The following is a 27,320-nucleotide window of genomic DNA, read 5'->3' as shown; positions in this document are numbered from 1 at the left end:
TAACTATGGAAACGGAATTTTATTCATTCTTCAAAAGGGAATTCAATTTTTTAATTTTTTTTATTATTATATTTATTATTTTAATTTTTATTGGCTAAAGATGTGAATAGTCAAAATATTTTTTTTAAAGAAAACGTATCAACAATACTATACAGTTACGGTTGATTATTCTCTAATGATATTCAAAGTTTCATTTTAATTATGAACAATACATTTAATAAGATAAGATGCAAATTATCAAATAAAAGTTTAAATTTAATTAGATACAACACAATTATTTTTGTAATGTCTCATTGTTTATGGTACAGAAAAATGTTCATAGTGATTTCTATAGCATGTTCATATTTCCCATCAAACTTCCTCAAATATATATATATCAAATTTTGAATTTGATGGAAAAAAGGATGCAAGAAAGGCATTACAGTTAGTGATTTCTATAGCAATTTTTATACCAATTACTATTAAATGCATAAGACGGGAATACGCCGTTATGCATCAGGTAATAGTTAATAATTTAATGTAAAGTATTAACTATCGTAAGAAAAAGTATACTACCGTTTAATTATGGGGTACTAGATCATTAAATTACAAATTGCGCACTATTAGTATCTACTCACTTCTACTCTGATCCATTGCCTTCCCATGTGCTCATAGTCATTTACCCATCCATCTACTAACAAATTATCAACCAAGCATACCATTATCTCACATACATTATAAACCATAAACCTAAATAGGAAAAATCCAGCCATCTAACCAAGACAGCAAATAACAACAAACTATCATACTATTGGCCAATCACAAAAGCTTAGGATAAATAAGCAAAATATCTACCTTTCCCTTTATTAATGAGATCCAGAGCCACTGTCACTATAATACAGTATATACAGATGAATTAGAGAAACAATAATTGGACTTTAACCTCGAATCACATTTAAAATATACTTCATCAGTTAGTACCGACACACTGTAATCTATGTTTTGTATTGTATGGGAGAAAACAGAACTCATAAGGATAACCCAATGCACACAAGGCTCAACCTGTTGGGCTCTGAGGAGGATACACCTACAAAGCTTTCCTCAGTTCAAGACAAAATGGTACCTTGAGTCCACGTAGCTCTCAACATCCCAGAGAAAAGAGCCAAAAGTCACAGCCTCTAAAACAAGTTTCTTTAAACCACCAAAGCTAATTTTCACGTTTTCATCCTTAGAGACTGACCCCTCGGGTGTTACAACAATTTCAGGTCTTCCAAACAGTGCCTCTGTGTGCTTCTCAATGATGCTGATAGCCTCTTTGGATCTAATTGTTGCATATCTTTGCAGGGTATCTCCATCAAGGGACATCACATAGTTGCGCAATCTGGTTGCCTTTATACCATAGCTAAATCCACCAGGCCTCACGTCACCACCAGGCCAAGTAGATACTTCAGGATGCGACATCCCTTGAGAAGTGTCTTCTTCAAAACCGGGTCTTGCATTATCCATCGTAGTTTGTTGAACGCTATTCTCTTCTTCCGTTTCATTTAGAAGAACTTTCATTGTCTTCTCCAGCTGGAACCTTTGATCAACTCGCTTAAGAAAATAACCGTACATCACTGATGCTGCATAGACCTGCCCTACCCTGAATTTGCTGATTTCAGCTGTGGATGTTAAATCTCCTACTTTGTTACCCATAATGAGGCTCAGGTGGTTTTGAATCATTTCGTATGCTTCACGTGAGTGAAGCTTCTCATGTTTACCATCCTCATCTGGCCACAAATCAATCTTACCAGACAGATCTGGGGTTACAGATGGTGTCAAAGAAATATTAGCATCAATGAACTTCTGCACCACAAATGCATACAAGATCTCCTCGAGAGCTTTCCTCCTTTCATTAGCCTTGACCTCGGCAATCCTCCTGGAAAGGTTTGGAAGCCATCACAATGATCAACAACGGGTTTCTTTAAGACAAACATTTTCAGATTTATAAATAAAAGATCTTAAGTGGAACCACATTGAACGTGGACCACATACTAATATAATACATCAAACAAAGCCTTGAAGTGATGCAGAAAATTAAAGTGAGTTTAATTTATATTTCACTACTCTTGTATTACCAGTGGAATATAATACAGTAAGGTGTGTAGTTTGGGAAAAATTCTTACATATCTAAACGTACAACACCTATAGTCAAACCATTAAAAAGCTAAAGCTTTGAACACGCGCATCATACAAATTATACTTCACACTAAACCTAAACCATAGAGAACATCAGAATGTTTTGCTGCCATCTAATGGAATATGTTTCGTTCATACAAGTTATGGATGCCAAAATGAGCAAGAATGGAAGTTTGTCAGATTTATTAGAAGAAACTTAAGAGAGTGTGAGAAGACATGAGAATGAAACAAACCTGTACAAAATCAAATCCGTGCCAGAAGCAGAAGGCTCTTCCTTTTGTTGATCAGCATCGCGGTCAGTTTGGAGCTGCTCAAGCTGCTGGTCTACGGCAGCAGGGACAAGATGCGGGTGATCTACCAAAATCTGAGAAAGAAACTGCCCAATTGGAGACTCCAACTGAAGAGGAGCAATCTTGGCATGGGCATCCGATTCAGATGACTCGGGAAATGACGAAGCTGCTCTAACTACAAAACCTCTTCTACGAGCTTGCTTGGGGATAGAAAGTGAAGTGAAGCAAAGCTGGAAAACATCAACAACAAAAAGCAGGTGAATGATAATTAATCAATGATATCAATCTCTTGACACGGTGTTTGGTTCCATTTATGCTTACTTCATTTCACTTACAAAGTATCGTGCTATGTCAATGAGATTAGAAAAGCATTTCCGATTCCCTGATTCCAACTATTACCAGGAAAAGATGACTAAAACGGCAATCCATCAGATCACCTCACGACAATAACAGTTAACAAAGAGAACACGTAATCAATCACAGAAACGATACCTTTCTGGAAAACCTAGAAGTGGAACTGAGGCGAACAGAGGCGGAGGCGCTGATCGGTCTTCCGAGGACTATCGCCGGTGAGCGGACAGCAGTGATTGCCACGTCCATTTAGACGTCGGAGAGGTCCACCAAGGAGCTGAAAGCTTGATGGATTCAGAGACGAATTGAACAAAGAAAGCGCAGAAGAAACGAAACCCTAGAGAAAGAGAAAATGGTTATCAATCAACGATTCTATTCGATTCAATTCAATTCAATTCCGGTGTGCGTTTTGCGTTAATGGTAGAGAGACCTTAATGCCACGTGAAGAAGGATTTATAGGGCGTCTCCTGTGCTTCGCGGGCCCACAATTGCGTAAATGACAATTCAACCCTCGGAACTAAATTTCACAATTGGTTTAGTGATGAAATTAGCTTTGGTTTATCTTAAGTAACTCAATTATGTTAATAGGTGAAAAGTTTGAATGATTTGAGTGAATCCAATAGACATGTAGTATTGATAACAAAATGATGATTATTGGAATTTGATCACTAAGGTTACAGTTTTCATTGTTTGGTCCTTGTAAGGGTTTATAAAGGCATGGGTAAATCGGAGAAGAGGAGAGAAGATATTATTTTAGTGAGAAGGAGAGACACGTTTGGATTAGAGTGTTCGCGAATGGCGTGTAACGTGTTTTTGTGAGGAAAATAAGATCTTTGAGCGTTTTCATTTTAAAATTCATTTTGTGGTGGTGCAACAAAATCACAAGTAATTGAGGTCCAAAATTGGCCACTCGTGCCTCAATTTTGCGGTACACCTGTCATCGTGTATTGTTTTGATTCCAGTATCATTTCTGTTCAAAATAGCCTCCACATCTTCCTCTTTTTTTTCATTCATTTCACTTTAATCCAATTCTTCTATTTTATATAAAGAAATGTTTGTTTGGGTATGAGGAGGAGAAATGGTGTCAATTTCCGAATAGATTGTTCCGCATTTCCGTTTCTTAAATCTTCTTTATAACCAAATTGAGAACTTTGATAATAAAGTTACTAAACGATTATCGAAAAAGTATTAAATGTAATAATATATGTAGATAACTATATTTTAAATTTTTATTTATAATAATTATTATGAATTTTTAAATTTCTACCTACTCCCTTCACTAGGGCTAGGGTTAGGGATGTTAAAGTTAAAAGATTACAAGAAAAAAATTAAAATTTGCTAGACATCTTTAAAATAAAATCATAACAGAACTATTTTTTTTACATTGAAAATCATTTATTTTGTATATATATGTGTTTTCTTTTTTTAATTTTCAATTGATCTTGTACCTTCCTAGTTCCATTTAGACCTTTCAACTATGACTTAGTAAGCTCGTGCATTTGATGAATTTTTACAGTTATGAATTTTACAGTTTTGATAAATTTTGGCTCAAATCTTTTTCACTTGCGGAAAATGACGTCTTAACAAATCATTCATTGCTATGAACCATTACTTTGTTTCTGTGGAGTGAAATGCTCTTGCTTTCATGATTACTTCAATTTTCTTCTTTAACTTCCTCTTTTTCCAATATTGTACTCTTGTCGAAAATTCATTGGTTGGTCTACTATACATCTTCTATAAGAGAAACTCGCATTCAGTTTTACAGTTATGAATGACTCGTGTCATTTTGTTTTGCTGGTTAAAATCTCTCCATGAATATAAAAGGGACAAAGAAAGACTTTTGAATTTTTACTTTTTTTATATTATTTAACCTCGTATGAAAGTTTGGCAGGCGTTGTAATGTACTTGACACATCTCTCATGCAGTTGGTGTAATGAGCCCATATATGTAGTTGGTGTAATGAGCCCATATATGCAAAATCAAAAGAAACATCACTTACAATTTCTTCCTACAATAAAAGATATTTGAATATTCAACCATTATTACACTGTCACCTTCAACTATTTAGGCCACATATCGGACCTCTATTGGGGCATGCCGTGTCTGATATTTTTTCATTATTAATGACAGTAATCTTTCATTGGTCACTCTTATTCATTTCATTACATATGATAGATATCTTTCCTTTTCATCTTTAATTTTTGCTTTCCTGAACTAGTCTCTTCTATATGGCATGGACAGAACCTAACGCCTTCGACAGATTCACAACATGCAGAACTTTGCCAAAAATATCATAATAAACAACTTTTGCATTTGTTTGTTCCAGCTCCACAGACATAAATCCTTGTCCATCATAGTAAAACTTTGTGCCGTCTTTCCTATTTTTATCGATGTCTCCTTTCCATGCCTTTGAACCTCCACCACTGGTTAAGAATTGGATTTGACTGCAACAACACTCAATAATACCATCATATAATTACCATGATTTAGAGGTGATTTAGTTAGCAAACAAATCGTTAACACACACCTGCTTGTGCTAATTATGTGTTCCAAGCAATGGTCATGCCCATTAATGTACATATCCACATCATTTGCCTGCAATTTTAATTTCATCGGTTAAGGTTGCATTCATTTTTCACTAGTCTAGGATAGGAATAGGATTGTCTCTAATATATCTTGGCTGAATGACCTCAAGAATTGGCAGAAGCTGCCTTATGAGCTCTTGGGTGTCACCATGGTGTCCTATGCTTCTTATGGGATGATGCCCCACAACAATCTTCCAGTTGGCAGAAGAACCCTTTAATGCTACTTCCAGATCCTATGTTCAAAACCACACACACAGAAAGAAAAAGGGAAAAATGTATTGGATTTGCTTTTTTATCTTAATCCGTTGTGATGATAAATATTAAGAGATTTACCTTTAAGAGCTTTGATAAATATCTCTCCCTTGGAAGCACTCCTCTCCAATCATACTTGTGGTCCTTCGGCTCAAGAAAATACTTGTCCACAAAAGGTGTTGTATCGACAAAGAAGAACTCAGCAATTTCTGTAGAGTTTTTGAGATTAGCAGAATACTTAATGATTGGTATCCAAGATGAGAAGCCACGTTACCAGTATCAACTATGAATGATCTTTTGCAGATCCATCTGGGATCGATTTTCTGAAGGATTGGATTCAGTTGTGCTTCCACGTCTCCCCTGTAGTCGTGGTTTCCCAACACTGAAATCAGTGTCCATCACATTTAATGGACAGAAGAATGGAAGATTAAAGGAACAGTTTAGCTGGCTAAGAATTTTTGCTTATACATCAATAGTTGGTGTGTCTGAACTCACCATTATACCACTGCTTTTGGAGGCTCTTGGCAGTGTAAACTTTTGAGAAGGAAAATTCAAATGCTGGATCGTCTACACCAGTCAAACCATCGTCGTAGAAATTGTCTCCGGTGGATATCACAAAGTCGATATTTAACTTTTCTGCAACTCTTCCCATCTGACATATCACATAGGCAAAGAGATGAGAGTCTAAAAAGCACCAGCTTTTGCTTTAGGAGAGAGAGAGATCCATTCCATGACCATTACTTTAACCAATTACACATACATCGCAGCAAAAGAACAAAGCCATGCGTCAAACGAGCAAGTAAAAGGATTCACAAAATGATGTGCTTAATTAAGGCACTAGATTGGAACACAGAATAGAGTTAAGGATTCACAAAGAATGATTGTAACAAAGACCTGAGCAGCAACTTCTGATTGGTTGTACGTTCCTTTCCTTCCCCAGTCTCCAATGACCACAAGACTAAGTGATCCATCCGCTTTGACAGGGTGCTGTAGGCGTTGGAGAAGAGCAGATACATTCAGAGAACACAGACTAATGAAAGCCATCATCCATACACCCAAACCAGCCATGTTTTTGTGTGTGGGTGTCTTCAACTCCTTACTTTGTTGTTATGTAATAAAGAAAAAGATTCTTGCATCTTAAGAGCATATTATGACATAATAGTAGAGTTGTGTGGCTTAACATGATGTCGCGTACGAACTTACTGTATATTGGTTGCACAGGTAAAATTACATAAAAGCTGTTTTAACAATATCGTAAGAAAATCCCACTGAAACAAGCGTTTTTGTCAAAGTAGCGTAGATAACTTATTCGTTCCAATGACACTATGGCCCGGCATACTAATAATAGGTTCTCAGTGGACCCACATATTAGCTTGTGCACGTTCGTTGCAACTTCCTACCTCCTCCACTATTACTAAAAATCCTTTTTGTGCAACGTTTGGTATTCAGATGGCCACATCATCTATACGGAAAATGCCCAACTCATAATATATATCCAAAGTGTAAACCTCTTTCAAAATCGATTTTCTGAAGCTAAAGTTAAGATGGTTTTGGAGCATATTCTATTTAAGTTAACTGAGTCTTTTAATGTATATTAATTCAAAAGTTATATTTAGTTAGCTAGAGATAGACGGAATCATTTTCCTCCAAAGGTAGGTAAAGGGCGGTTGAGTAATAATACTGTTGCAAATTTGATTAGACTCAGAGAAAAACCGACTGATCCAACTTTACATTCTCTGTTCATGCACTAGCAAACTCCCATGAAGTTCGTCAAGATTCAAGGTGCTTGGGTCATTGGATTCCTTAATGGAGCATACCACATAGTTGAATTTTTAGGTTAAAGATATGAGAAACTAACTATTTGGATTCCTTAATGGAGCATATCACATTGGATTCTTTTATTGTTAAAAACTCAAACTCAAACTCACGTCGGAAGGCCTGAAGCTGAGCACGTTTAACCCTTGTTGTACCTTGATACTTCTATTGCATGAAACTCCATATCGCTTGTGATGTATTTTTATTCAACATTGTTTTCCTTATTTTTCGATCAATTGTCTGGAACAGGAAATTCTTCACCTTTAGTTCTTTAAGATGTGCGTCTATTACAACTTTCCTTTGAGTCTCAATTGGTGCCGCATTCAGCGTTGGAATTTCGTCTTCCACAAGTTACCATAATTCTTTGCTACGTAAGAAATTTTCTATGGTCATGGACTAGAAGTCATAATGCCTATTGAACCATGGGATAGCAGTTGAACGAATTTTTTTGAGATAGACATGAAATCGCACTGTGCCTTTGATCTAAATGTTCTCTTCACATTGTTTTCTCATCCTGTATCACACTCTTTGCTCACTCTATTTCAGATCCCTTGTAGAACTCTAATACTAATTGATAAGACTCAAAGAAAAACCGATTTCATACAACTTAATTGTGTAGAAACTGCATAAAAAAACAACTTTATAAGCCTTACAAAAAGAAACTAACTAAAAAATTATATACATAATGAACGAAAAGATGTACCACTTATTCCTTCCTAGAAATAAAGGCAGTTATTTAATAGGTAATAAAGCATAAAAAAAGTCAACAATCGTAAGTGAATTTCCTTTTGTACCACCTCATGGGATTTCGGTGTTCTTGCTGTTCTCAAATTTCCAAATTATATCCCTGAATCATTTGTCTTTTAAACGTCCTCAGGTGTTAAAACATAGTCGTATTTTAATGGTGGCGTATAAGAAGACAGTGGATATTGGATATCACCAACGCATGCTTCCATTTCCCCATCCTTACAAATTCTTATCTACAAAATCAATGGATTCAGGACTAGTGGAAATGTTGGATTGCTTTAGATTTAACGAGGTTTATAAACCACATATTCCTGATAACAATTCAATTATTATATTATTGATTGGTAATGTTGGAGTGAAAGCCCTTAAATTTTACGAGTCCGTCTCTGATGAATCACAATGGAAAAGTTGGAGTTCAGACATCATATTTTCATTTCTGTTATACTAAAGCATGACATCAAGGATTGGTTTTGAATTTGATCTCAACCAATTTGGGTCGGTCTTCGTTTTAGAATCTCAACGTCAAAAGTGTGGCTCTGAACTTTACGTGGAAGAATGTAGCTGTTTTGAAGAAGCCAGTCTGTGCAAAACGTTGCCAAAAACATCATAGAACTCAAAGGTGGCATCGGTCTGAGTGAATTTGACGGACATGAAGCCTTGTCCATCATAGAAGAAATTTAGGCCTCTTAGATTCGTTTGTTTAATGTCTCCTCTCCAAGCCTTTGACCCTGCCCCGCTAGTCAGGAACTGAATGGGGCTGCAAACAAGTTCCTTTATCAGATAAATACATTACTTTGGCTTCGTTCCTTCTATAATATCAATTCATTCAGTTTTACCTTTCTGTGTCACTGATGTGTTGAAGACAATGATCATGCCCATTAATGTAGAAGTCAATATTATTTGCCTGAAATTTGAAAGTAAAATCAGCCCAGTTGGTTAGAGGAACTAGGAAATTATTTTACACAAGGAGGGAGACGAGGATCATCTTCAGTTCTTAGCTTTTAGTTACCTGAAGGATCGGGAGCAGCTTCTCTACAAGTTCTTGAGTATCACCGTGATGCCCAACACTTCTAATGGCATGGTGACCGACAACAATCTTCCATTTTGCAGTTGATTCCCCCAGTGCCAATTCTAGGTCCTGAAAATGATTCAAAACACTATTTTTAATCCATCTTCATGTAATTTTCCAGTCTGCAAGTTTCATATATTTCAAATTGTTCAAATGGTTAGCTTTTGCAGTAAAAAAGTAAGGAATCGTGTATGCATACCTTGAGTAAGTTGTTAACATAAGGTTTCTGTGGTCCAATGCCACGCCAATCGTACTTGTGTTCCTTTGGTTCAGTGAAGTACTCTTGAACAAAAGGAGTCGTGTCTACAAAGAAAATCTCAACCAGCTCTGTAGAAGAAGTACATCAGATTACTGCAATGGTTGGTTTTAACCCCTAGAAGATAAACCCGAAAGAAGCAAAGACAATACCTGAATCTACAATAAATGATCTCAGGCAGAGCCATCTACTATCCATTTTTCTAAGGACTGGGCTGAGTTGGGCTTCTGCATCACCCCTGTAGTCGTGGTTGCCTAACACTGCATCCACCATGATACAAAAGGTTATGCATATGACAAGATCTACTACACTCTGCACTCTAATGTAACTCCTTTGTCGTCTTCATCATTATTTGTTTAGAAAATTACCGCTATACCACCGCTTTTGCAGGCTTTTTGCTGTGTAAATTTTGGTAAACGACTCTTCAAACGCGTTGTCGTGTTCACTGATTAGTCCATTGTCATAGAAATTGTCCCCAGTGGAAACTACAAAGTCTACATCGTATTTCTCTCCCACCTTTCCCATCTGCATGTTCATTTTCAGAAGTAAAAATGACATTTTTCATCCGTTAAAGGATGCAACCAGGAGCAATCTATAAGACCAGACGCTATAACATGCTAGAAGATGAAAACGAGTTAAATAATGATACAACACCTAAATGTTTCGGATGAAGAAACATAAAAAGAAACCTGAAAAGCGACTTGTGATTGGTTGTAAGAGCCTCTTCTGCCCCAGTCACCGACCACCAAGAAGCTAAGAGAAGCACCATGTTTAGATGAGTGTGGAAATCTCTGGAGATGAGCAGATGCAGAAAGAACACACAGGGCAGAGGTGACGATGAGGGTGAAGAGAAAGGAGATGGACATGGTGAGTGTGGTTGGAACAGCAGAAGGAGCAAGCTTTCTGGGATGACGTGGAGCAACAACGTAAGACTTGAGAGTAACTATGGAGAGAGACGATGAAGGAAATAGAAAAGAAAAAGATCGTATCCAATGATATCGAAGGAAGCGGGTGATGATATATTCGAATATGCCATGCAAGAGTGGGACGAATCAGCATATTCCAAACCCATCTCACGAGAAAGGCATATGAGGCAGAATATTCGGATGCTATGCTCTGCTGCTCCTCCTCTTACCAATGGAAAAAGTTAATGATATAATTACCACATTTATGTTAATAATAAATATATTACCTAATTAAAACTCATACGTTATAAATTATTATTTTACTTATGTGTTGTCTTAATTGAATGGATTAATATTTTAGCATTAAATTAATTACGATTAATGATAATAACTAAAAGGATTGGCTAGAAAATTTTAGAAATTTTAAAATTAGCAAATATTTTTGTAAAGATTGAGACAGAATGATGTTTATAAAGACTAAACATACATGTGTGTATTTAAGGAGATTGAACCATTTGATTTAATTTAATATCAATCAATTAAATTCTCATCTCTGTCGCATGATTTGAAGCTTACAACCTTTTTAGCTCATTAGTCTTTTTTTCCCCTATCAATCTAGCCGAGCATGTTGAATCCCTACCCTTTTTTTTTCTAATTAAAATTTACAGTAAAAATAATTTAAAAAATTAAAATTTACTAAAGAATAGAAGCACCGTCGAGACAGAATCATTCCGGAATCCATGAAAGAAGAACCATCGAGACAGAACATGAACACAAGCAAAGGAATTACAAATGTTTGAAATGGAAACAACACGCCAATCCTTTATCCGAGCATTGGTGATGATATGGCAAGCAAATACATGATGAAACCAAATACGTGTAGAAATTATTTACAAAGTACCACACGCTAACTAAACCAATACAGAAAATACCTGCTCATATATTCAACGTCATACGCTGAATTTATTACCAAAACATGGTTGAAAATTTTTGTCTACTGATTGGGACCCAAGAGTAAGAGAAGAAAAGCCCTGTAGTGGCCAGATGTTTCTGAGTGGACTGCGTCGTTGAGCGTCTTCTTGTATTTCTTTAAATATTCTGCTTTGATGTGTTGTAAATCAATCTCAGCTCTTGTTACAATCACCCTTATAAGTCTTGTGTCATCAGTCCCCAAACCTTTCATTGCCTTGCGCAACATCTACACGGTGCAAAAGTTGAATTTAAAGCAAATCTCATTGTCTTGTCAGTTAGAAATTTCAAGGAGTTGACTTGTGCTTACAGAACCAACTACTACAAAAATCACCAAGAAGTTAGAGAAAGAAGAATTGTTGATCCATAATACATTTATAAGTCCTGCTAAACGGGGTTAGGATCCTCTCTGCAGTATAAAAATCAATGTCAGCCTTCTGAACAAAGTAACTGACACTGCACACTGCATTGATTTTTACCCTTGAGAGGCTCATGACCCTGCCAAAGCCTACAATGTCTGAACTCCATGAAGATATGTAGTAAATGATCATCTTCGTTCAAGTTTCTAACATTTTCAACTGCATAATTAATTTGTTTCAAAAACTCCTTGCTAAAGTTGCTTACAGATTTTTCAACGAAAAAACGTCTTAACAGTAACTATAACATAATCATCTTATCTTGCACCAGTTTTCACTTGATTCTCACCATCATCCTATCCTTGTTTCTTACGAAATGAAGAGTTATCATCGAATGAAAACGTTGTGATCCCCTTCCAAGTATAATGGCAATACGAGAAGCAACTACACAAAATTCAAGCCAGGGGGAATACCTTTGCAAAATACTTTGCAGGATTCGCAGAAAACTGAAGAATTGTCAAAAGTGAGAGAGCAAAATTTCCTGATGTTTCCTTCTTTACTGCCTGTACATATTCAAATGGGATAAGCACAAGAAAAACAACCTTGGGAGAGACTACATTCAAAGGAAACAAAAAAATGGTAAAGATACCTTTTTCAATGAGTGTCCATACATGCTATTGTAATAATGATCTACAGCAGTCAAATGTGCTGCACTCCGTTCACTAAATATTTGCACAAAAGTTTTCTCATCAGTTCCCAGCCTCTTCTCCCCTGCTTTGTAGAGAACCTTTGCATCCATCTCAGCTATCTCTCTATTTACCTCAGGGCCTTCAGAACGCGGAATGGTTAAATAAGCAAGCAACATCTGCATCAAGAATTTTGGATAGAAAGTAACACGCTTTATTTGAATATACAAGGAACTGAGAGGTGATTAGTGTAGAGAATAAAGGGAATGAACCAGAATTTTTACATCAAATGTGATCTACGACAAACAATTGAACACGGTTTCCCTCAAGAGACGTGCAATGCAATGAAACACACCATCATATTTGAATTAATGGATATACCGGAAATTTAGTCCCCTTCCATCCCACGGTTGACTTGAGATTGAAATCTTGGAACTGCCATCAAGCATTCAATCTTTTGTATGGATTCAAAAAATTTTGTTGGCGTTGCTGCTATATTCTTATTAGAAGCGCCTATAAATCCGTTGCAAGTTGTCACAAATGGTTGCATCGAGTTTTTCTGTTCCGTTTAGTTATTGATTACAACTAACTTGTTCTAGAGGATTGTTTGGAGATTATTCTTTGTGATCTTGTGTCTAGTGACTATATAGGTGTTATTCTACGGTGGATGTGTAGAGAGGAGAGGTTCATTTCATGTACTACTCGGTTATTGAAAGAATGAGAGAGAAAGGAGGAAATAGAGTTAAGAACTGGGTTTTCTTGTTTTTTGTTTCTGAACAGTGGTGATACAATGGCCAAGTGAACACTTTTTGTACAGGCTTGATCTTGTTCTCTTATTATCCGATACTGAATTATTTTGCTCCTTTTCTCATGGATGTAGGTCTTTAAGATTAAATCATGTATATCCTGTATTCATTTTTGTTTATTTTCCCTTGTTTGATTTTTTTGATTTAGTTTGTTTCCGGTTTTGTCGTTCTTGCAGTTGGGTGCTTTATTCGTTTCTTGACAAGTTGCAGGCTAACCCGATTACATAACTGGACCCTTGCCTCAAACGATTTGGTAAAAGTCATTCATCTGTAAATTTCTGAGTAGAATAGAAAGACCACAAGCACATGGAGTCTTAAATGGAAATATCCACCAATGATTTCAGAAATATACTAATACACCTCTGGTGAACATTGAGTCATCAGACAAGCATATTGCAGTTTTAATTTCTTTAGCATCAATGCTGCAAGGGTGCTTAGGAATCAAAAGAGCGCATGACTTCAGAGGCCAACAGATACAAATCTTAATATGAATAATTCTTGATAGCGAAATACAGACAAGGAGAACGAGAAGATTCACCTTTTTATGATCCCCGGAGGCGTATCTTTCGATTTCATGCTCCAGATAAACACCAAATTTAGTGTGGTAAACCTGTCTTAAATACTGGAGCTGGGAAGAAGTTCGCGAACATAATACTTCAGTGGTGGCTTCAAGATTTTCCGCAGTCAGGCACTGCCTGAGGATAAGGGCATCACGCCCAGCAGGGTCATGCATCCAAAGCAGAACTGCTGTCTATGGAACCATAAAACACAGGCCAAAGCGAAGCAATTAAAAAGTGTCGGAAACGAAACACACGCACACACAGTCATATACATACACACATATAATGATGTGATAAGCAGAGGAAGGCATGTTTGTGATGAAGTAAAATCGAATCCCTAAGAATAAAAGTACCTCCAATTTGCCAGAAAGCTCAGAAGATAAACGTTTGAGAAGGTCGGTGGAATACATTGTCCTGAATTCATGTTGAATATAGGCACGCTGCGTGGCATCTCGATGAGCAAGTATATTGATGACAACGCCAGTATCACATCCAAATCCTGCAAAAACGAATCAGCACAAGTAATTTGGATCTGGAAAGAAATTATTTGTGCATTGATTGTTTGTGCTATGAACATGCATGCGTAATTAATTGAGCGAATTTAATGGAGTGAATTAACGTAAGATTGTGGAACATGAGAGAAGGAAAAAGAAGCCATGAGAGAGAAAATGGTAGGACCTTTGAAAGCGGTATAAAGAGCTATGGCGTCGTCTCTTGGGGAGGGAGGAACAGGGGGTACATTCAAGGTCGCCATTTTCGTATCCAAAAACAAACTCGTTTCTTCTTTCAAACGCAGACCAAAGAGCAGAAGGGGATCGGTTTTTGATTCATCAATCACCTAATTCACCACTTCTCTTACCGTTCAATCCTCAAATGAATAATCTTAAATATTATTTTTCACGCAACCATTCAATTTAATATTTTCTCTTCTACACACGTCACTATTTTATATTTATTTAATATTATTTTTTAAAATATAAAAATTCATTCTTTCATAATACGTATCAAATATAAATACGTGTCATTTTATACCACGTTCTCTCAAAATATATGTTAACAATTTTTTTAGTCAACTATTTTATTAATCCATGTATTTAACACGGACATCAAAGTTATAAGCTATTATATAAACGGTTATAAAAAAACTTGTAAAAAAAATTATTAAAAAATATTTTCCATAAATTAAGCCACTTCAAGGACAAAGTCTTGAGTGGATTCAAAACAATGACAGCCAGAAGTCAATTAACATTTCTTTATTTATATTATTACCCAGAGGAGTGATGTGTAATTTGGATTCCTCTTTTGGGAACCTTCCGGTACTTTCTTTTAAAAATGTTTTTCTGACAACATATAATTTATTTAGATTTTGATAGATTATAGTAAAGTAAAAAAAATATATTCGGACGTAGAGACGTAATAGTAGATAATATAAGATATTATATATATATATATATATATATATATATATTTAATTTTTTGTTTATTTTTGTAATTTTTTAATATTTGACATTCTGTTGTGGCAAACTGAATTCGTGAAACAATGAAACTTGGTAGGATAAGTATTCACTTACGTTACTTAGACCAACATTACTTGACCAATTAAAAATAAGGTAATAAAAGGAAATCAATTCTACAAATGTAACGTATTTCATGGTTACATCTGTGTCTTTTTTATAATACTTTTATTCAATGAGGATGGCCGCAACATGTTTTATTATATTGACAAGAGGGTCTATGATGATATCATATAAAACTTAACCCTTCCAATTTAAATAACATAATACCTATATTTAAATTTATATTTTACATTGGTAGGATACAAACTAATCCAATAGCAAATCATATCATAAAAAACTTTATACACAATACGATATTTGCATTGATGGGGTTTTCGTTATTTATTCAATCTTTTATTATAAATTATATAGTTTTAATTTGTCATAAATACATGACATAATTACTTTTTTAAAACTAAAAAAATTATGAATATGTTTTATTGAGAATTAAATACACTCCTTAAGAGGTAACTTATGGTTTACATTTATATTTATATAATTTACATTTCACACTTGTTATCATATTTTACTAAATATAAACTAAGAAAACTTCTTATAAATTACAAAATAATTCAACTACATCCTAAATATAATTTTTATTTAATCTATAATTTATTGTTACAAAATTATAGGAATTTCCATTAAAGACTTTCTTTATTGCAATATATACGTGAACAAATATATACATTAACATTATTTATGATTTTACTTTATATATTAACATAATTACATTACAAATATATAAATTAAAAATATAATATTAAATAAAAAAGTTGGAATTTAATTATATTAATATATAAAGTAATTTTTTTTTCTGAAACTCTAGAATAGATTTTGAAAGCATTTTTCTGACAAGAGATTATTTATTTAAATTAGATAAATTATGGTAAAGATGAAAATAATATTCAGACAGAGAGAGAGAGAGAGAGAGAGAGAGAGAGAGAGAGAGAGAGAGAGAGAGAGAGAGAGAGAGAGAGAGAGAGAGAGAGAGAGAGAGAGAGAGAGAGAGAGAGAGAGAGAGAGAGAGAGGGAGAGAGAGAGAGAGAGAGAGAGAGAGAGAGAGGGGAGAGAGAGAGAGAGAGAGAGAGAGAGTTGTGGATAAAATGTTTAGAAACGGGGCAGTTGAGGATGATCCGAAAAAGCTGTTGACTGCATGCAAAGGAGAATGAGAGAGAGAAGGTGGGACAGGGACAAAAGAGGGAACATGTTATTGAAGGTCGTGAAGTAATATTTTTCGCCGCATACCACCCACGTGTCGTGCGGTGAGAGACACAGGTGGATGTGGTTATGGAATTCCCCACATGTTAGGGTGACCACCCCCCGCCCTTCTGGAACAATCCACTTTCACCAACGTTCAACGTGCTACGATACCATTCAAAATTCCTGTCTTTTATATACTTAATAAATAACATTCATCCATCCTTCTCCTTCTTCTTCATCTGCTAAATTTGGGTGCGTACTAATTTGGGGGATCGATTTTGAATTTTGAATCTGGTGTGAGTGATTTTGATTGCGTTTGTTCCTTCATCGAGGATAGGATAGGACAGGAAGCAGGGGAAGATTAGGAAGCATCGGCAATGGCAATAGCAACGGCAATGGGATGTGAGGGCGTGTCTTGCAGGGGAAACCAGGCCTCCACCTTGATCTTGACGTCCGGAGCCAGCGGCAGAATCCGCGCCCTCTTTTCCCTGCGAGCCCTCAAGGCCCTCCTTGCCTTCTTCAACGCTGTCGTTTTGCTCCTTCTCTTTCCCTTCCGCAAAGGGACTCTCCTCTCCTCGCGACTCGCATGGAAGAGCGCCGCTGCTTCTACCTCTTCCACCGCCAGGAGGGCTCTCGCCATTCGGAGAGTCATGGAGGACGCCGACGCCGACCACGCACACGCCCATCCTACCTCTTTTAGGGACTACCGCCTCATCGCTTCCTCCAGGGGTGACACCATTTTCACCCAGTCTTGGATTCCCCGCTCCCCTAATCATACCATCAGGTTACTCCTTCTTCTCTCATCTCCTCTGTTGCCACAATCTCCTTCATCTTAATTCATTCTTAACCATCTTCCATCTCTGCATTACACAGGGGACTTGTTTTTCTTATGCATGGACTTAATGAACACAGGTATCCAATCCTAATTCTGATTCTAATTTCCTCCCCTCGCTTTATTTTTTAACAATTACTCCTCATCCTCACCCTTTTTTTTTCTCACAGTGGCAGATACACTGACTTTGCCAAGCAGCTCAATGCTAATGGTTTCAAGGTTTACGCCATGGATTGGCTTGGTAAGACTTCTCCACAATTTTATTTACAAATCAATTTTCCTACATTTTACTCCCTCCCACTAACATTTGGCCGCGACTTTAAAACACCAGTTTAAAAACTTTATCCTATACGCGACAAATGGTTTGTGTCGATGTTCCTAATTCAGACTAAACTCTATCATTATTAACATTCACTGCATTATGAACAGTCCGATTTCTTTTTAATTTTTTATTTTTTTCTCATGTTGCTCTTGTTGTCCTGTTGGCATGTAACAGTGCTCGATTCAGTTCAGAGGTTGTCTTTAGAACATTAATGATAACTGTTGTCGCGCATTTTCTTATTAATCGGCAAAATGCGTAGAAACAAATCGTGAGACAGAAGGAAGTGTCCAGCTTATTAAAATGTCGAGCTTGTCTCTGAAGTCTGCAAATATATGCGTTTTTAATTAACAATTTAATATTTATGTAGATTGAACATTTCTATAATATCGTTGGATTCATATTCATGTGTAGTTTTTAAGATGCCTCTTATCGGCTTGGAATATGCCCAAGTTGTCTTTACAAAACTTGGCTATTAAGAGTTTGGAATATGTAGAGTTCCCTAGTGCTGTTTTAAACGATAAAACAATGCAAGGGCCTGATTTAAAAATTTCTATTCGTTTGGTTCTTTCTGGGCCCTCGGAGGATAGGTTTCCTTTTCTTTGTTAAATCAAGCTTGTATGGGTTTGATACATTGCGTTGCAACTTGTTAGAATTATGATAATTTTATATACGGTAGAATGTTTGTTTTTCATCTCCTCAGTGTTTGCTCAACTCTCATGTTCCTGTTCCGTTTACATCTATAGGTCACGGTGGAAGTGATGGGTTACATGGTTATGTCCATTCTCTTGATGATGCCGTGTCTGATATGGTACGTTTCTAAACTGCATTCTACCAAAGTTTTGACAATGCATAGAAAAATGGTGGTGTGATTTATGTTTTGAGTATGCACGGTGGTGGGCAGAAGTTTCATGAGAGACGCAATGGGAGGACTGATATAGAATTTTTTTTCTGATTGGAAGAACACTGAAACAATTTTTAACATTTTGATAAACAGAAAACGTTTTTGGAAAAGGTTCTAAATGAAAATCCTGGACTCCCATGTTTCTGCTTTGGACACTCGACGGGAGCAGCCATTACTCTTAAGGTAATACTTTTTTTTAATACAAGATTGTTGCAATTACTAGTAAAAGGGGAAAGCTCAAGAAGTATAAATGATTTAACTTATTATTTCTATCATAATTGTAGGCTCTGCTTGATCCGAAGTTTGAAGCTCGCATAGCTGGTGCTGTATTGACATCCCCTGCAGTTGGTGTTGCCCCTGCTCATCCTGTTTTGCTGGTGAGCGTACATTTCTAGTTGACGTCTTCGTTTTATACCAGAATGCATAAAACATGTCAGATTTGGCATATTCATCTTCGTGTCCTCTTCATTGTAGGTACTTGCTCCAATAGCTTCATTTTTGCTGCCAACATATCAATGTAGTTCTGCATATAAGAAGGGTTCGGTAGTGTCTAGAGACCCGGAGGCTCTAATTGCTAAATACTCTGATCCATTAGTATGTACTGGACCTCTTAGAGTACGAACTGGTTATGAGATTCTCAGAATTACAACCTACTTGCAGCAAAATGTAAAAAAATTAAGAGTTCCATTTTTTGTTCTCCATGGCACTGCTGATTCCGTAACTGATCCCATTGCTTCTAAAAAATTCTACGTAGAAGCCTCCTCAACTGACAAGAGTATCAAACTATACGACGGCTTCTTACATGACCTTCTCTTTGAACCAGAACGAGACGCTATCACACAGGATATAATTCAATGGCTGAACAGTAGAGTAGGAGGTTAAATGAGTAGTGGTGTGAGTGAAATGTCGAGAAATTTTCAACCATTGAAAATTGAAGAAGCACCTTGTCTGAGTGGATAATGTCTGGTTCTTTGTAGAGGAAAGTAAATCGATGCTGAAGCTACATAAAACCAGGCATTCTTTTATTTTGAAATCCTAAAGCCATCTGTGAGCTTCCTTTAGTTAGGACATCATTTATTACTATTTTCTCCGATGCAGTTGTTGTCGTGGAGCACAGTGAGTAATTATTACCTCTAATTAGGCATGATTTGTGGTTCATTTTGTCCATAGGAAAGTTCTGTACCTTTTTCTTTTGTCCCGAGTTCGTGCCCACCAACTAGTGTGCCAGTGCATGGACTCTTGATTTTCATCAATAAAGTTTTATCTCTCAAAAGGTCCGTTTCCATCAAGATCAAAAATTTTACAAATATTATTTAACATTTTATTTTTCTCACAATTTTTTACAAATACCTTTCTTGTTTGGTCTTTTTTACAAGACTATAAATCATTAAACTTCCTTTTCACAAGTGATTTTTTCTTTTTGGTTAGTGTTATTTTTAGTCCTAATTTCTTTTAGCAATTATTTAATTGCTAAAAACAAAAACGTAAATAATAAATTTATTTTCGTAAATTTCAAAAGAATTAACAAATATATATTCAAAATAAATAATAAATAGTTCATAAAATTTCTACCATCCTTTTAAATAAACACGTTAGAGTTACTGAAGTTGAATTTTTGCAAGAAAAATTCTTGAATTTCGAGAGTGGTAATAAGAGAGTATTAAATTTAAGGGGAAAAAAATTTATTCTAAAATTTATTAGTCCTGACCAAATTTTCAGAAAATTTTAAAATCGCTTATGATAATTAAGAATTTATTTTGACGAGTTTCCATAAAAAATTTCTAAAAAACAAAAAAGGAAAATTAGTTTTTATTTATTTTAACTTATGCATACATTGATTTTTGTTTATAAAAAGGTAAAATTTGTTTTTTCTTATTTTTATCTATTTGTAAAAAATGTAGTGCAAGCATGTCTTGACTTTAATATAGTATTGTTATTTCGAAAGAGTTCACGGCATATATTTTGCTTTCGAAATATTTTTTACTTTTCATTGTAGATTAAAATTATGAGACCAAATATTTTAAAATTAAATAATTTAATAATATAAATAAAAAAATTTAAAATTTATTTTATTGTTTAAAATACTTATCATCTATTTGAAAATGTTTTTTTTAACTCTTTATATTTTCTCTACAATTTCTAATGTTTAAATAATTTGTTTGACGATCATAAGGTATCTAAGTGATCACAAATTCATGTGTATGGGTTTTTTTTCGCATGTGTTAGATTAGTTTTCTACTTATCTCTTTGTTGATCAAAGGTCATAAAGACTTGCGCTGATCATGTTCTTGTGGTGTATAGGTTTCTCGAGAGTTCTTTGAACTCGAAATAAGAGTAGCGGACTGTGTAGAGAGGTTGTAGTTTCTTTTAAGGTAAGGGAAGCTAGTTTTATGATTTGAGTATTTAATTTCAAGTATGTTTGTTGAATTTCTATAATAATAATATGATTTAGACATGTTAGAGATGAATGAGTTTTTTGAAAATGTCGTTTTGATTGAGTGAATTTGGTTGTATGATGCTTGATATTTTGATTGGAGGGCTATTGGTTTATTCGGAGGGGTTGGACAAGTAAATTGATAGTTGGGTAAGTAAAGAAGGGTTTTGATAGTGAGTTTTAGGGGTTGGACGAGCTCCCTCGCTACATTGTCGAGGTTCTCTGTTTTCACAAATATGGTTCGTTGGGCGAGTGTGTAAGGTGTTTAGGTGTTAGTTGCAAGGCTTGCTTAGCCCGTGAGAGCTCACTGGTTTTGCTCTCGTTGGGCGAGTAAGTTTGGGTTTCCTTGCAAATTTTTAAGTGTTTTCTCTATTGTGTTTATTCGTGAGTGGTGGAATGATGTATCTTATATTCTGTGATATAGGTGTGATGACATATGAATGATGGTTATAAGGAGTTCAAGGAAAATTCCTTTAAATGATTATAGGTGTAAGTGTATGTATTGATATAGGAAGTTAGTAATTAGAGGTTATTCTGATACTTTCAATAACCTCCAGTCTCAAGAAGAGAATGATGATTATGTGATGGAGAGTAGTAGGAGGTCCATAGTCTATTAATTATTTGTTAGTCATAGATGCTTGAAAGGATTAACCTTGGTATGTTGATTTGTTGATAAGGATGTATACCACCTCAAAGGCAGGACTTCTATAGTTCATTATCATGTATTCGGATGGTTAGTCTAAAGTTAGATGATGATATGTGTGTGAATATGGTTTGATGATTGATAATTGAATTATTTAATTATTCTTATGTGTGCTCTTTGATAAACTAGCTTACCCTTTTTGTTTGTGTTTGTTTATCTTTTGGATTGCAATAATTAGATGTGAGTAGATGAGGAGTGGTATCTGGATCAAATGTTAGGAGGCGGGAGACAGAGCAAAAGACCAATCTCAGTCTTCTTAGTTATTGATGTTATATATATATATATATATATATATATATATATGTTTATAAATGTGTATAGTTTCTTTTGATAAGTTCTAGCCACACTTTAACTTTTAAAGCGTTTTTGTTAATAAAGATATTATTCTCTTTTTTTAGTATATGTTATACTATTATGGTTACGAGTAAAAGTTCATATATGTTTTTTATGACTATTCTAATATATTGATGTGTAATTTATCTTATTGATAATACTATTGAAAATTTGGAATGTTACAAACAATATTTTATTTTAAATTATTTTTTAAATACAAAATAAAATTATAATGTTACAATTTTATTAATTAAAATATTTTTTTAATATATCTAATTGATCATGTTATTAGTAAACTTTTTTCTTTCATTTATATAGTCATCTTTTTCTTAATATAAATAATTCAATTTTTTTCTCAATCCATTAATTTCTATTACATCAAATTTATTTTCAAAATCCAATTTTTTTTTCAGTGGATTAGTATAATGTTAGAGAATATTGTGAGATGCTTGTTAGATTGGGCCAAAGCCCATTATTTATGGTCATTGGGTTTTCAACATTTGTTGGCATGCTTACACGGACTCTGGAAGGAATAACATGGTGTTTATTTATTCACCCTTCACTCCTAATTTAAGTCATTCAAAATTTATTGCCAATCACTTATTTGCTAAGAATACAATTTGATAAGTTCAAGTCCAATATTTGGATCATACTGGTGAAGTTCTTTATCACTATTCCTTCATACTTTAATAGTAAATAATTAATTGTGTAATTGGATAGTTAACTATTCACACTTATTTATGCCATAAAAATTATTTTAACTTTTGGTGAATGATATGATTAAACTTCATTTTCCTCATTCATTTTTTTTGTTTGTGGAGTAGTTAAGTTGATTTGTCATTTCTAACATTTAATAAGAAAAAATATATTTTTCCCTTGTCCAGTTAATTTATTTTATAAGTAAAAAATAATTTTAGTGTTGGATGGATATTAAATAAAAAATGATATCTGTGTTTCATAAGTAACTTAATTGTTGAAAACGCTTTTGCCTGCCTAGAAAACTATGACATAGAATAAACTTTAATGAAAATGCACAAATCTTATATCACAAATATAACAAATGTTTTAAAATTTTATCCTGATAAAGGTTTTAAATTTTAATTAAATTTATTAAGTTATATATAATATATTTTTTACTTTTTAAAATGTAAATTGACCAGACTAAGATATGATGTGGATACCTAACCATATGTTACATAAGTGTAAAAAACATCAGTTGCTACATGTTAAGAGAATTCACATTGTGTGGTATATGTTTCTCTCACTTTTTCTATACAAATTCCTGATTTCCAAAATGACATTATTCTTCATAGAGGTTTAAATGTTTTCCAGAAGTTTTCAAGACCAATTTTTCACTGAGGAAATCAATTGATGTTTTCAAACTCAAATTACCCATACAAACCATAATGAAAACTTAACAATGTCCTTAAAAGATAAATTGAGATAATGATCTGCATAATTTGTCATTTAAATTTGAAATATATGCTTTGTTTTAAACATATTGAAGGGCAATTTCCTTACTTCTTCAGTCTATTCCAAGAAGATACTTCTATTTCTTAGTACTAAATGAATGAGATTGTGAGGATGAAGATTGAAAATAAAATATTAGATTGGATGACATGAAAGTAAGGAAACAAAGTGTTGTGTGTGTATTGTAAAATCATGACTTACTCTCTAATTCAACAAATATAAAGAGAGAAAGAGTTATTATCTGTTTACACATGTAAAAATTAATCAAATCTTACATTCAACACCATTTATAGAGTACAAATTTAATTAATCCAACACTTGGAAGGAGTATACAAAATTGTATATAAAATTTAAAATATATTTAAAACTTTACTATATATACTTTAATTTTAATGTATAATATGGTATTTAAAAATATATAAATAAAAAATTAAATTATGAATGTGTGCCTGTGTGTGCATATTATCATGAAAAAGCAATAATTTGATTGATTAAATTTTTTTTATATATAAAATGTTGTTAAAAATATAATTATTTTAACTAATCTTTGACCTAAAAATGTATGTGTGTGTAAGAGAATGGTTAATTAATCCTGTAGCAGAAAGATTAAAGAGTAAACAAATTTAGATAATGTTTGTGGTTAGGTTAGGGTGAAAAGAAAATGAAGAGAGGATGATGATAAGTGGAGGTAATTAAAGAGAAAAAGAAAATACAAGAAGTGCAGAGATTGAAAGTGATGAGATGAAAGGAATATATAGTGTTACAGTGTTAATGGGTGAGGGAGGAGATGTTTCCTGTGGAAGCTGAAGCTGAAGCAGAAGAAGAGGAAGAAGAGTTCTTATGGTTATGCATCCAAACTTTGAAAACTTGCCTACTAACTCCAATGCTTCTGCAGAACCTCTCAATCTCATCATCCAGATCCTTCCTCTGAAGCTTCCAACCAAGTTTTTCAGCAAACGCCAGCATCTTCTCCTTCTGATCTGCGCTGAATTTCGACCTGAACCGCTTCTTACTCCCTCCCTCACCACCGTAATCCATGGCTTCAGGACTTTCCGGACCCACAGGATACTTCACTTTCCGATGAAAATTCCGGTGGCACCCACACGCCACGCATTGCAGCCCCCCGCCGTCCACCGTGAACTCTCCACACCCATCAGTGGCATAGCTTCCCAGACTGGCTGCATGGTTTCTCAAGCACTCTCTGTAGACTGTCTTCCACTTCTCTCCAGATCCTCCTTCCATTTCTCTCTCTTTCTGCTTCCAAGCGCAGAGTGCATAAACTATATAACCCAACATCTTTCTTCGCGTTTGCAATGACTACTATAGTCATCCTTAGATACCATAATTACAGTGTCTCTCCTTCTACGGACACGTACACACTATTGCGAACTTCCACTATATATCTACATACGCATGTCAATATTATCTATCTTCATCAATAACATCCACATCACCCACTGTTACTAGGTAAACACAAGCAACAAAACATCCTGTTAACATAATGTTTTCTAGGCATGCAATACTACGAAACTGTGACTAAACCCTAAATCTAACAAACATATAAACATGCATAATGTATTATAATTGTTCTATTTATCCAAAAGTATATATATTATCCAAGTGGGTCTATATAAAAGTAAACACTTTATTGACACATATATATACTTTTAACATGGTATCATATTAAAATGGAGCAGTAATTTCGAGCCCCTGCAAGGGACATGAGTGTCTATCAAGGAAATGAGGAAAGGTTGAGGCAGAGGGACCCTCAACAGTATGGGCTCTGTCCAATAATTCACTTTGGAATGCAGAAACAAAACCTTGGGGAATTTCATTATTTTCTCTCTACATACAGATACAGACACACCCCTCTTTTTGTACTTTTCTACTACTCATACTCTCAATTTCTCTTCTCAATAAAATATAAACATGTCAAACCATCTCCTCCTGGATCTATCTAGATAATATAAACCAATTCTATTGTTGTTATTTTAACAACTTGCATATATGAAGAGAGAAAACATTGGATTGTGGATTGTGCACTCCGAAAAAGGTCATTGGAAAACATACATGTTAGCAAAGTGAAAAGAGTAGTGGTAAGAAGTTAAAAGAAAGAAAAAAAAATGGTTATTATAAGTGCATGGGAAAATGAATTTATATAGATTGAGTTGGCAATAATTGGGTGGGAGGTATAAGAATGGTGAGAGGATGAGAAATATATAATATAAGATTTAGGAATTGAAAAAAAAAATGAGTGGGTGGGATTTTGAGAGGCAAAAGACGCATTCACTTGATGTGTCGGAAAACAATAATGGTTGGTTCAGTAGCTTTTGGGAACCATTTTGCTTTGCTTCCTTTTCTCCACTCAGTGTCCAGTCACTGTACAGTGTCCAGAGTCACAGTGTCAATCCCATGCCCACAAACCCACACACACAAACACATTTATCACTTTAGTTTACTACTTTGTTTCTCTTTTCTTTGTTAAGGCTGCAACAACCAAAATATGCTTCCTACCCTACCTCCTTTCATCTTTCTCTTATGCATATACTTGCCATTTTATTAATTATTTTCTGCTCTATCCTTAGTTGCCATCTAATTTGATAATAGATGCTTTAGATAACAAATTTCAACTCTCCGTGTGTTTCCTTCCTTTCTCAATGACTCTCTTCACCTTTCTATGATTCCTTATCGGTGCATCAATGTGAAATCCATATACTTCAATTTTGATTATCATTCTTATTCCGTGGTGAAAATTGTAGTCATTGGTCAATTTTGATTATCATCCTTATTCGATGGTGAGAATTATAGTCATTGGTCAATATCAACGAAGATATTGTTCTATAAATATCATGAGAACACAAAGTAAATTTTTTAAGGCTTAAATGATCAATGTTCTTATATATTTATCCATTTTGTATATACAAATTTTTCAGGATACAACATGAATGTCTTGATTGTTTTTTAGATATTCAGAATTGAGTAAGGTAAACTCTTTTATATAGTAAATATACAACAATAATGAAAGAAGAAAAGAGAAAAAAGAGTGAAAGATGCGGGAAGAATGCACTATTTATAAAATGAAGGTGAGTTATAAAATCCGATAACCATTAGCTGACAATGGTGAAGGAGACTCGATGTTCAAGCATCAAAACCCTCGAGAAGAAAACACTACATTCATGGTGAAGAAGACTACATATTTGGTGGAGTGAATCTCAACCATAACACCAAAATTTGTAGGATTATGCCTTGATATTTTGCAACACCAATACTCGTGATATTTGCAATACTAATTTTACAACAATTTTTCACTTATTGCAAACCATAAAGAGATAGATAGAATAGAAGAGAAAAATCATGGGTAAATAACATGCAAAACATCATATATGGTATAACAAACTATATGAATCAGTTTTAAATTAAGAAATTTAAGACATAGTGTAGTTGGTATAACAAACTATATGAACCAAAATACTTTGATGTGAGTTAATGATTTACCAATCATAATATATTCCATAATCCTTATTGTTATCATTGTGTTATGCTTACTAGGCCATGTGTGTGTCTAATATTTATGAGTGTTCTAGAGATCATGTCAAGATCTAGTACAAGTGACTCCAAGATAATCATATAGGTTATTTCATCAAGTATATGTTACAAATCATACACCACCATAAGGATATGAAAATTATTAAAACTTTGATTAAACTAAAATTATTATATCATAAAATTTCAATCATAGTTTAATCTCTCAATAATGCAGTCTCT

General features: G+C 34.5%; 5 protein-coding genes across 5 annotated transcripts; all 5 read right to left on the bottom strand.

Annotated features, from left to right (window-relative positions):
• Positions 1–814: 814 nt before the first annotated feature.
• Positions 815–3,234, bottom strand: LOC124843970 (UV-B-induced protein At3g17800, chloroplastic-like). The gene is made up of 3 exons (XM_047320811.2): positions 2,940–3,234; positions 2,391–2,677; positions 815–1,897 (listed from the first exon to the last, which is right to left on the bottom strand). Exons 1-3 carry the CDS (start codon positions 3,045–3,047, stop codon positions 1,081–1,083), a joined length of 1,212 nt encoding a protein of 403 aa, XP_047176767.2. The 5' UTR covers positions 3,048–3,234; the 3' UTR covers positions 815–1,080.
• A 1,536-nt stretch (positions 3,235–4,770) lies between these two features.
• LOC148205296 (purple acid phosphatase 3-like) lies at positions 4,771–6,887 on the bottom strand. The gene is made up of 7 exons (XM_088102939.1): positions 6,530–6,887; positions 6,131–6,287; positions 5,910–6,017; positions 5,717–5,844; positions 5,488–5,616; positions 5,326–5,393; positions 4,771–5,242 (listed from the first exon to the last, which is right to left on the bottom strand). Exons 1-7 carry the CDS (start codon positions 6,701–6,703, stop codon positions 5,023–5,025), a joined length of 984 nt encoding a protein of 327 aa, XP_087959065.1. The 5' UTR covers positions 6,704–6,887; the 3' UTR covers positions 4,771–5,022.
• A 1,618-nt stretch (positions 6,888–8,505) lies between these two features.
• LOC148205295 (purple acid phosphatase 17-like) lies at positions 8,506–10,514 on the bottom strand. The gene is made up of 7 exons (XM_088102938.1): positions 10,212–10,514; positions 9,891–10,047; positions 9,675–9,782; positions 9,466–9,593; positions 9,207–9,335; positions 9,034–9,101; positions 8,506–8,954 (listed from the first exon to the last, which is right to left on the bottom strand). The coding sequence occupies exons 1-7, from the start codon at positions 10,386–10,388 to the stop codon at positions 8,741–8,743; spliced, it is 981 nt and encodes a 326-aa protein (XP_087959064.1). The 5' UTR covers positions 10,389–10,514; the 3' UTR covers positions 8,506–8,740.
• Positions 10,515–11,168: 654 nt separating this feature from the next.
• LOC124843981 (annexin D5-like) lies at positions 11,169–14,680 on the bottom strand. Its single transcript, XM_047320827.2, has 6 exons — positions 14,483–14,680; positions 14,158–14,303; positions 13,783–13,995; positions 12,402–12,617; positions 12,226–12,315; positions 11,169–11,625 (listed from the first exon to the last, which is right to left on the bottom strand). Exons 1-6 carry the CDS (start codon positions 14,556–14,558, stop codon positions 11,422–11,424), a joined length of 945 nt encoding a protein of 314 aa, XP_047176783.1. The 5' UTR covers positions 14,559–14,680; the 3' UTR covers positions 11,169–11,421.
• A 9,548-nt stretch (positions 14,681–24,228) lies between these two features.
• On the bottom strand, positions 24,229–25,001 carry LOC148205294 (zinc-finger homeodomain protein 11-like). Its single transcript, XM_088110313.1, has one exon. It carries the CDS (start codon positions 24,849–24,851, stop codon positions 24,324–24,326), a length of 528 nt encoding a protein of 175 aa, XP_087966439.1. The 5' UTR covers positions 24,852–25,001; the 3' UTR covers positions 24,229–24,323.
• Between the last annotated feature and the right edge of the window lie 2,319 nt (positions 25,002–27,320).

This window comes from Vigna umbellata, chromosome 1 (assembly GCF_029865625.1).
Source record: "Vigna umbellata cultivar VRB3 chromosome 1, Vumbellata_1.0, whole genome shotgun sequence".
Lineage (NCBI taxonomy): Eukaryota > Viridiplantae > Streptophyta > Magnoliopsida > Fabales > Fabaceae > Vigna > Vigna umbellata.
The sequence above is the reverse complement of the archived record's forward strand: the minus strand, read 5'-3'. Positions and strand labels throughout refer to the sequence as shown.